The sequence below is a fragment of the Nothobranchius furzeri genome, chromosome 11, assembly GCF_043380555.1.
Source record: "Nothobranchius furzeri strain GRZ-AD chromosome 11, NfurGRZ-RIMD1, whole genome shotgun sequence".
NCBI classification, from domain to species: Eukaryota; Metazoa; Chordata; class Actinopteri; order Cyprinodontiformes; family Nothobranchiidae; genus Nothobranchius; species Nothobranchius furzeri.
Window position 1 is genome coordinate 59,582,687 of NC_091751.1, and position 9,840 is coordinate 59,592,526.

Sequence of the window (9,840 nt, forward strand, 5' to 3'; positions counted from 1 at the left end):
AAATAAGCTCGGACAATGGTCCTGCTTTTGTTGAAAAAGTCCTTAAAGGTGTGTTGCAACAACTAAGGATAAAGCAACGATTAGGATCAGTTTATCACCCCCAGAGCCAAGGGATGGTCGAGCGAGCGAATCTGACGTTGAAGTCTAAAATCTGCAAAATCTGTGCTTGTACTAACCTTAACTGGGTTGATGCATTGCCGCTTGCCTTAATGAGCTATCGCATGCAAACTAACAGAAGCACGCATCTTTCACCTCATGAGGTCCTAACAGGCAGGCCAATGCCAGCTCCTCAGCTCAGAGGACCCCACAAGGGGCCTTCACTGGAGCAGCTAGAGCTTGAATTCAAAAGCTATATCAAGCAACTAACCAGCATCCATAAAGCCATCTGACTCCGTTCTCTATTTCGTTTGAGCAGTTGTGTTGTTACATTAAGTATATTCATTACACCTCCTGTTGTGTTTAACTTTTATAGGTTTAGTCACATCGACGTCATTTAGTCGTTCATTCGTATCCACGTCAATCATTTATTTCACATGAGTTTGTATTTTTGATTGCATATTCACGTACAGTTACTGGTTGCAATGTTGCTAAGGGTAATTAATGCACGATCGTACTCATGATTTTTTTTTATTCTCTGTTGGAAGGTATCATCACTTCATTTTCTCTTATGTGTGTTCTTTTGTTAATTCAATGTTACCTAATGTCTGCCATATACTTAGGCTAGACTTGTATGCTCACTCTGTGCGTTACGTGATCGTCCTGTTGGGGCAGGAGGTCAAGGGGGAATTTTCCTGTTAAGAACAGCGGACAGGTTTTTCGCCCTCTTACAGTGTGCGCATGCATTTTTGATGTATTGCTGGGGTGGTTAAAGACGTCACATTCCATATTGTGTCTTGCAGCTGATACTTACTTTGCAGTTACTTCGTCGTTACATTTATATCTATATAGTTTGGCTGAAGACTGCAGTATATTAGTCATTTTGTCATCTAACACCCATTTACTGGTCTATATTAACATTCATTTATGTGTTATGTTATTTGGTATTTAGCCAGCTTGTTTATGGGGGTGGACACCCCCATGGGGGGGATCTGTAGGAGCCAAAAAACAGTGTTCTGTGTACGTGCATTTTGACAAGATGTTTATCAGCCCAGCATCCTGTGTACGTGCACTTTCAACATCTTGATTGTCCAGCTGCTGTGTACGTGCAGTTTCAACATCTTGTTTTTCGGTCCAGTTTATGCAACTTCCAGTAAGTCTTGGCTTACTTTGACCATATTGGGTAATAAAACAGCATCCCATCATTTCCCGAAATCACGAGGGTGGGGGCCAGAAGAGTATAACCGATGCTGCGTGGTGTAGGAGACAGGGCTTTGCAGAAGGTTTCCAGCCGAGGCATTTAGATCGAGGCTGAAGGCTGTCCCCATGAAGTGTTGGTGATGTATTGCTGAATTGTACAAATAAAGCCCCACGCTGAGTTTGGACAAACTGTCTCTCTCTTGTTTTTGATAAGGAAAAAGAACCACAATAATAGTCCAAACTTGATGCCAAAGCCGTTTCAAACGAGCGGTTGACCGCTGACTAGTCACGTTTGTTTTTTTCAAATAACATCCCACCTACTTAGTGTTGCGACTGGCCCATGAAATCTATAGAGCGCTATGATTGGACCACCACTGACCGGCAGCCATCTTGATTTGTAGTTTACCTGACTGATACCTGTGATTGGACCATTTCGAGTGGCAGCCATGTTTGTTTGCAGGGACATCCCGCCTACCTCGCTAAATGAGCGCTGTGATTGACCCAACAAACCATTAAAGCACTGTGATTGGAACACCACGGATGTCAGTCAACGAGGCAGTCCGCCATTACATACAAAAAAGTGAAACAGAGCCAGCACCAACAGCAGAGAGCACTATTGTGGCTGCGGATGGCAGACCGAAAAAGGAGCATCGTTTGGAATTTTTTTACACCCATAAATCAAACTGCAACCTGCGATGTATGCAGGAAACAAATAAGGTACTGTGGCAACACCACAAACCTATTTAAGACAAAAAAACACACCCAAACCAGAATTCTGAGCTGCAGAGCCAAAAGGAGGAGGAAGATAGTCAGCACAGACCCCCAGCACCGAGACAGAGGTCCCTTGCAGAGGATTTTCAGCATGGGCATCCAGGTAGCTTATGGTGACTGAAAATAAGATGTATAATCACCTGCATCATAGGCTAATCGTATTTTTCTGTGTAACTGGTCATTAATTACAGTAATTTAGTATGCTGAATACTAGAGTATTCAGATGGTCACATAAGGAATATATGCAGTCAGATGAAATAAAAAATAAATGATTTATTTATGTTTATTTATTTAGCAGACGCTTTTAAGTGACTTACAGTTTATAACCTATAGGGCCTTTTGTGATCTGTGGGGGAAACCGGAGTACCCGGAGGAAACCCACGCATGCATGGGGAGAGCACGCAACTCCACGCAGAAAGGCTGCAGCCAAGTTTCGAACCTGCGACCTTCGTGCTGCGAGGCAACAGTGCTAACCACTGCGGCACCATGCAGCCTGGCAGGAACAGAAAAACTAGATATGCTATCTACAAAACAAATAGCTATGCCTCAGTCCTGAAAAATGAATATGGATGAATAAATCTTTTATTTTATGTTATGTTGTTTTATGTTATGTTTTAGGTTATGACTCCATATTTTTTATTTTACCTAGGAGATTCCCAAAGAGCTATAGCTATCACAAGGAGTCTTGCTGAAATGATTGGGAAGGATTTACAACCTGTGTCTGTGGTTGAAGATGAGGGTTTTAGAAACTTTGTAAAGACACTCGATCACAGATACAAGATTCCAAGCAGGAGCAAATTAAAGACAGAGAAAATACCAGCACTGTATGAAGAGTGTCGCTCAAAAGTGAAAAAAGATCTGGATGCTGCAAATAGTGTTGTCCTCACAACTGATATGTGGACATCAAGAGCCACAGAGGCTTATTTAACTGTCTAATGCCATGTTATTGATGAGAACTGGCAAATGCAAGCATATGTTTTAGAAACCAGTAGCTTTCCAGAAAAGCACACTGCTGACATTTGCTCAAAACTAAAAAGAATAACTGATGAATGGGGCATAACTGCCAAAGTTCATGCTGTAATCACAGATAATGGTGCCAATATGGTAGCTGCTGTATGCAAAGCAGGTTGGGCTCATTATCCATGTTTTGCCCATACCTTGAACTTAGGCCCTGTCCACACATAGCGGGGGATCTGCCAAAACGTAGATATTTTTCTACGTTTTGGCCTGTCATCCACACGAAAATGGAGTTTTTTGACACGAAAACAGATCTTTTTAAAAACTCCGGCCAAAGTGAAGATCTGCGTTTTCTCCGTTTTGGGTGTCTGCGTGTGGACAGACAAAACCGGAGTTTTAAGGTCCGCAACGTCACTTTCCGCGACAAAAAATGCTGACATCACGTGTGCGACCTGTGTTTACACTAGCCGACAGCATGGATGCCCTCAGAGCTGCGCTCGCTTTATCAGTTGTCCAAGCGCTTTTTGCTTGTTTGTTTTTGCAAGCGGAATTACTGCTCCTTGCGGAAGACCACAGACGACGCTGACTGGATACAATTCGGAGGAGGTACTGCCGCCTACAGGTCTGGCATGTCCTTAACAACGTATTTATCCGGGTACGTGTGGAGAGAGTTTTTTTTTTAAACGAGGTGGTGTGGATGCAAGTTTTTGGAGGGGCGGATATTCGTTTTTTTTTTTAAAACCGGCTACGTGTGGACTAGGCCTTAGTGGTAAAAGATTCCATTAAGGCTCTCCCTGATCTTGTTGACATCCAGAGGAAATGTAGTGCTATTGTTGCTCTCTTTCACCACAGCACAAGAGCAGCTGAGAGGCTCAAAGACATTCAGAAACAACTGAAGTTACCAGAACACAAACTGATACAGTCAGTAGAAACACGGCAGAATTCTGACTTCTACATGCTTGAGAGATTACTTGAGCAAAAATAAACTGTTACTACATCGCTTTGTCTTTGTGGAAAGAACTCACTGTGCTTGAGTGAGGAAGAATGGTCCAAGGTTAGTCTCTCCATTGATGCCCTGAGGCCATGTGAAGAAGTCACAAAAGAGATATCAACAGAGAAACATGCTTCACTTTCAAAAGTGATACCACTGGTTACATTACTTCGGAAATCAACTGCTACCCATGAATTCAGAGTTATCAAGTTAACTGCTGAACTGTCATCCCAATGCCAGCACCATTTCTGAGCCATTGAAACCTTTTATGGTCTTGCTGTCAGCACATTTCTGGACCTAAGATTTAAAAACCTTGGGTTTTGTGACATGGCAAATGTTGAAGCTTTGAAAAAACGACTAATCACTGAAATGCAGGCAGTATACCAGACCTCAGCGCCTGAAACATGCACAACTTCAGGCGCCAGCTCTGTCTCAGTAGCTGCTCCTGCTTATGCCTCAAGCTCACCTGTAGCAAAATTTGGGATATGGGCTGAATTTGATTCCCAAGTACTTGCATCTCAGGAACATCGGACATCTAGAACTGACGCACTTATTGAAATGCGCCGTTACTCAGAAGAGAGGCAAAAATCAAGGGATGCAGACCCACTACTTCGGTGGAAAGCAAATCAGGCAACATTCCCCTCTCTGAGCAAGCTTGCAAAAAAACACCTGGCTGTAACTGCGACTTCTGTACCAGCAGAAAGGATTTTTTCCAAGGCTGGTCAGTTACTCAGTGAGAAGAGAAGTTCAATGAAAGGGAAAAATGTGAACATGTTGTTGTTTCTAAACAAAAACCTTATTGTCTGGCTGTGAAGCAAACAGAATTGATGTCTGAATACTGGTGACAAGCCTTACAGATTTACTCTAAGGGGGAGCATCAAAGCATCTGGATGACAAGGGGACGACATCTCTGCAGGATGACGAGGGGACGACGTCTCTGCAGGCAAAGGGGACAAAGTCTCGTGGACAGGCTGGCCCGGAGCCTTGTGGACGGACTGGACCGGAGCCTCGTGGACGGGCTGGACCGGAGCCTCTTGGACGGGCTGGACTGGAGCCCTTTGGACGGGCTGAACCAGAGCCTCTGGGACGGGCTGGACCAGAGCCTCTTGGACGGGTTGGACCAGAGCGTCGTGGATGGGCTGGACCAGAGCCTCGTGGAAGGATTGGACCGGATTCTCGTGGACGGGCTGGACCGGAGCCTCTTGGACGGGCTGGACCGGAGCCTCTTGGACGGGCTGGACCGGAGCCTCTTGGACGGGCTGGACCGGAGCCTCTTGGACGGGCTGGACCGGAGCCTCTTGGACGGGCTGGACCGGAGCCTCGTGGAAGGGCTGGACCGGAGCCTCGTGGACGGGCTGGACCTGAGCCTCTTGGACGGGCTGGACCGGAGCCCTTTGGACGGACTGAAAAGGAGCCTCGTGGACGGGCTGGACCGGAGCCTCTTGGACGGGCTGGAGCTGACAACGGTTGCGTCACCATCGACGAGGAAGGTTCATTGAAAGAGCGGGGATGGCACCGGGCCAGCTCTTTGTTTTCCTGCGGACGCAGGTGTGGCTGGCTTCACTTACGTCCTTAATACTTGTATAAAAGGTGCATCCGTATTAAAAGGCGCACTGCCAATTCAGGAGAAGATCAAAGGTTTTTAATAGTGCCTTATGGTGCGGAAAATACGGTACTTAATAAAGCACTAAGTAACATTAATAATGGGACCCTTGTTGTAAAGATAATTAAATTTTCTCATTTTCAGCATCTCTCAGAAAAGGATGACTATTTTAACGTGATAAATCAGCATGTGCTGTTGTTTACCAATGCAGAACACCTGAAAACATTTTGTAAAATGAACTCAGTTCACTTTGTTCACTTGGGGTGCAACCTGATTCTCAAACTCCACCTGCAGGCTTGTCTTTCTTCCCGGTTTTGGATGACGATCCCCTGTTTGAGTGCTCCCAAACCTCAGCAGCAGAGCTAAAGCCAGAGAAGCCTTCAAACTCGTTGGTCATGCAGCTTAGAGTAGGCTGCACTGCGTGTTGTTTGATCAACTCTGATGTCAAAATAATAAAAAACAAAATCACTTGAAAATGAATAAATGCATTTGAAAATTAGGTTATGTTCCAAAATAAAAACACAATTCTCCAAATACAGCAGACAAGATCTGAGACGTGTGTTCCTGTTTAGCAGAGGAGATAACTTTCAAAATGCAAATCAGTTGATTCAGGGCAATAAAACAGAGAATGTAAGGCGCTTCACATTATTCTACTGCAAAAAACATTCTATCTTGAGTGATGTCACCAAAATTTACTTTTTGTTTTTATTTCTTTGTAGTCTCCCGTGTGACCAGCGTTAGCTACATCTCAGCAGATGAAAACTCATGCATGTCAGAGGGTTTGATTTCTCTAATCCATCGAGTGTATTCGACCTGCGTGGAAAAGCAACAGCTCCAGGGCTGAAACAGGTTGTAGCTTCTTGAAAGAGGTCCTGAGGCAATTACGTTTTGACTGTTGTTAGCTAAAAAAAAAGCACCTTTTGTGTGTCACTCTGTGTGTCCAATTGCCTGAGTGGAGCCGTGTGTTAAGTCTGTGCACAACCTTTCGAGTCTGACAGCATTGCTCACGAGCGTACGTATACTGTTTACCACTTGTTTCACTCGTTTCTCAGCTAAAGGCTCTCTGGCAGACCTCCAAGGATCTGCTCTAAACCTGCCCTCAGCTCATCACCTACACAGCCCATTTCTCCGCTCACAACCCTTCACATCTCAGCTTAATCTGCCCACCTGTTCAGCCAGTAAATTACCCTGTTACCCTCAATCTGTCTGTCTGTGTCTGAGGCTGCGCTCAGGATCACCAGTTCAGCTCTCTGTGTAACATTTCTCATCAACAGACATCGAAACAGAAAAAAAAAATTAAACATGGAGGAATATTAAAGAACGGCATCATAGGATTAGATAAACAGTTCCACGACATTAGAAGTTACTTTCTATCTCATTTTTTTTGTCTCCATCTTTTAATTAAAACCAATGCTTTTATCGTCTTTGATACAATTAAATAGGGATATGTAAATAAAGGTTCATGTTAATTGTACTGCTTAAAATATATGATTTAGTAATAATTTTTAGGATCTGAGACCATGGTCTTGAGTCGGAAAAGGGTAGAATGCCTTCTCCAGGTCAGGGATGAGGTCGTGCCTCAAGTGGAGGAGTTTAAGCATCTCTGGGTCTTGTTCACAAGTGAGGGAAAGATGGAGCGTGAGATCAATAGGCGGATTGCTGCTGCATCTGCAGTGATGCGGGCGTTGTACCGGTCTGCTGTGGTGAAGAGAGCTTCACCACAGCAGACCGCAGAGTAGCAGACCAGTAGGCAAAGCTCTCGATCTGCATTCCTACCCTCACCTATGGTCATGAGCTTTGGGTAGTGACCTAAAGAATTAGATCACGGGTATAAGTGGCCAAAATGAGTTTTCTCCACAGAGTGGCTTGGCTCTCCCTTAGAGATGGAGTGAGAAGCTCAGTGATCCAAGAGGGGCTTGTAGTAGATCCGCTGCTCCCCCACATCGAGAGGAACCAGTTGAGGTAGCTCAGGAATCTAGTCAGGATGCCTCCCAGGTGAGGTTTTCTCGGCACGTTCAACAAGGAGAAGACCTAAAGGTAGACCTAGAACACGCTAGAGGGACTATGTCTCTCAGCTGGTCAGGGAACGCCTTGGGATTCCTCCAGAGAAGCTGGCCCAAGTGGCTGTGGAGAGGGAAGACTGCTTAGGCTGCTGCCCCTGCGACTCGACCCCAGATAAGCAGATGAAATTAGGACTCGGTCACTAATAGAACACTTCTTAGTTCTTTTTGGAGGCTTAGGAAAAACTGACAAGATGACAAATTAAATTATTAAACAAGTAATTTTGATCTACTAATTAATGATTTGCAGAAAACGTCCTCTACTACTACTACTAATAATAATAATAATAAAATATAATGTTTAAAATTAAAAACTGTGACTTAATGTTGATTCGAATCATTCATTTCAAATTCAATTTAAAGATACTTTATTAATCCCAGAGGGAAATTAGAGAGTAATTCCACGTGCTCCATGAAAAGTGTGGAAAACCTGTTTGCCTTCATCTAAAAGAAAAAGTTCTTCATGACCCTCCTCCAGAGGGAAGAGCCCATGTATCTGTCAGGAACTCCATCTTCCATCAAAACAGGCAAGATTCATTCATCTCCACATGGCATAGTTTATATAATCTGATAATCAAATACAAACTGTATTTATCTATTTATATAAAGAATAATACTGTAAAAGAAACAGAAGTACACGTGTAATTTGTTTGATTTTTAAACCAACAGATATTAAAGGTAAATTCAGTTGTTTTGGGAAACTCCCAACAGCTTGTATGAGCACCTCATGGTATTTTATTGCATCTGGTTGCATGCATAAACAGTTTTGAATATTACATGTTGTTACAACCCTTGAGAAATTAGCGGTCCAGGAGGTCAGGGTGTAACACAAAAAAATAACTAAAAATTGAAAGAAGGCATTTAATATACAAATAAAAGAAAAACAACCAGGAACTTCTTAACACTATAACAAAAAGAGGGAAGTAGTTCAACGTCAGGGTCTCCAGGCCAAAACAACAAACAAAACCACCCCTTTAGCTAAAACAAAAAACATGCAACCCTTCTCTAATGAAAAGAAACAAATACAATGCCTGGGCTACACTGGCTGTCCACAAAACAGGAGAAAACGGTGCATCAAAGAAAAAGGCAGAGGACCCCTACCAAATACTTCCCAACTAATAAAACAATGAACTTCTAGTACAACCAGTATCACTAAATACTACTGGTATCACAGTAGCTTATGCTACACAGGTTTTAACACCTTCACAATCACCAAAACAGTCTGTGCCCAGGAGTTAGAGGCTGCGGCGCTGGCTGGCTGGAGCTTTTATGCAGGTCCGTTGATGAGGAGCAAATGATTCCAGCTGGGCACCAGGGTGTGGCAGCAGACCTGCAAACAAACACCAAACAGGAAGCTCTCTACTCCAAGAGAGCCCCTACAGGTCAATGGACATAACACATGTATTGGTACAGATAAATAATCCAAGCAAGAAGAGCCATATTGTTTGCAAATGGCACATCATCCCATTGTGTGAGGTGCATTTGGGAGCCAAAAGAGACACATTAGGAATTCTCGTGGCTGATTTACACCATGTTTTATTCCATCATAGAAAACATATAGACATAAATGCAGAAAATGATTAAACAGTTTAACTGCATTCTGTTTTTCTTCAATAATGAAATACACCAGGTCAGTTTCAAAGATAAATAAATGTGGATCTTGGCAAAATCCACAGTTCAACATTCACAGATTCTCTTTTTATGGAGCATTAAAGAATGTTCTAAAGAAACACGCTCCCTACAACAAACACCACTGCTCTCTAAAAGATGTTTTATTGTTGGCTTTGGAGGCAATCTCTCCACAAGAGCTGCAGGTTCTGCTTGAATGCATCAACGCAAAGCAACAACAGTAAAACTCATCAGTGTGGGCTTTCATGTTCGTGTTGCGGGGTGTAATGAATATTCCTGTGTTGTTTTTTTTAAAGGAGCTGCAGATATGCTGACTGCAACAGCCTGAATTGTGTAGCGTTAACTTCCATTGTTACCAAAGTCAAACACCTTTTCAAGAGAAGTCTGTTCAGAGATTTATTTTATACTGTGTCCTGTTGTGCAGGAAATAATTTATGTTGGTTTTGTTGAAATCTCCTTTGCATGCACTTCTGTCTGTCACAGAACCTTGTTTAAAGCCTTGGAATTATCTCTACAACATTATGTTTGCTCTC

The 9,840-nt window shown here is 43.3% G+C and overlaps 1 protein-coding gene across 1 annotated transcript; it reads right to left on the bottom strand.

Moving 5' to 3' along the window:
• Window positions 1–4,866: 4,866 nt before the first annotated feature.
• LOC139061938 (fibrous sheath CABYR-binding protein-like) lies at window positions 4,867–7,388 on the bottom strand. The gene is made up of 4 exons (XM_070541888.1): window positions 7,310–7,388; window positions 5,902–6,056; window positions 5,353–5,472; window positions 4,867–5,250 (listed from the first exon to the last, which is right to left on the bottom strand). The coding sequence occupies exons 1-4, from the start codon at window positions 7,386–7,388 to the stop codon at window positions 4,867–4,869; spliced, it is 738 nt and encodes a 245-aa protein (XP_070397989.1).
• Between the last annotated feature and the right edge of the window lie 2,452 nt (window positions 7,389–9,840).

Bases quoted from the DNA above. Each gene is read 5' to 3' on its own strand.
- LOC139061938 (XM_070541888.1), bottom strand. From the start codon at position 7,388: ATGCAGATCGAGAGCTTTGCCTACTGGTCTGCTACTCTGCGGTCTGCT. The intron at 5,473-5,901 runs GTTTGAGAATCA...AACCGTTGTCAG, and splicing joins AAGACAAGCCTGCAGGTGGA to CTCCAGCCCGTCCAAGAGGC. The intron at 5,251-5,352 runs GTCCAGCCCTTC...GCTCCGGTCCAG, and splicing joins AGCCCGTCCACGAGGCTCCG to CCCGTCCAAGAGGCTCCGGT.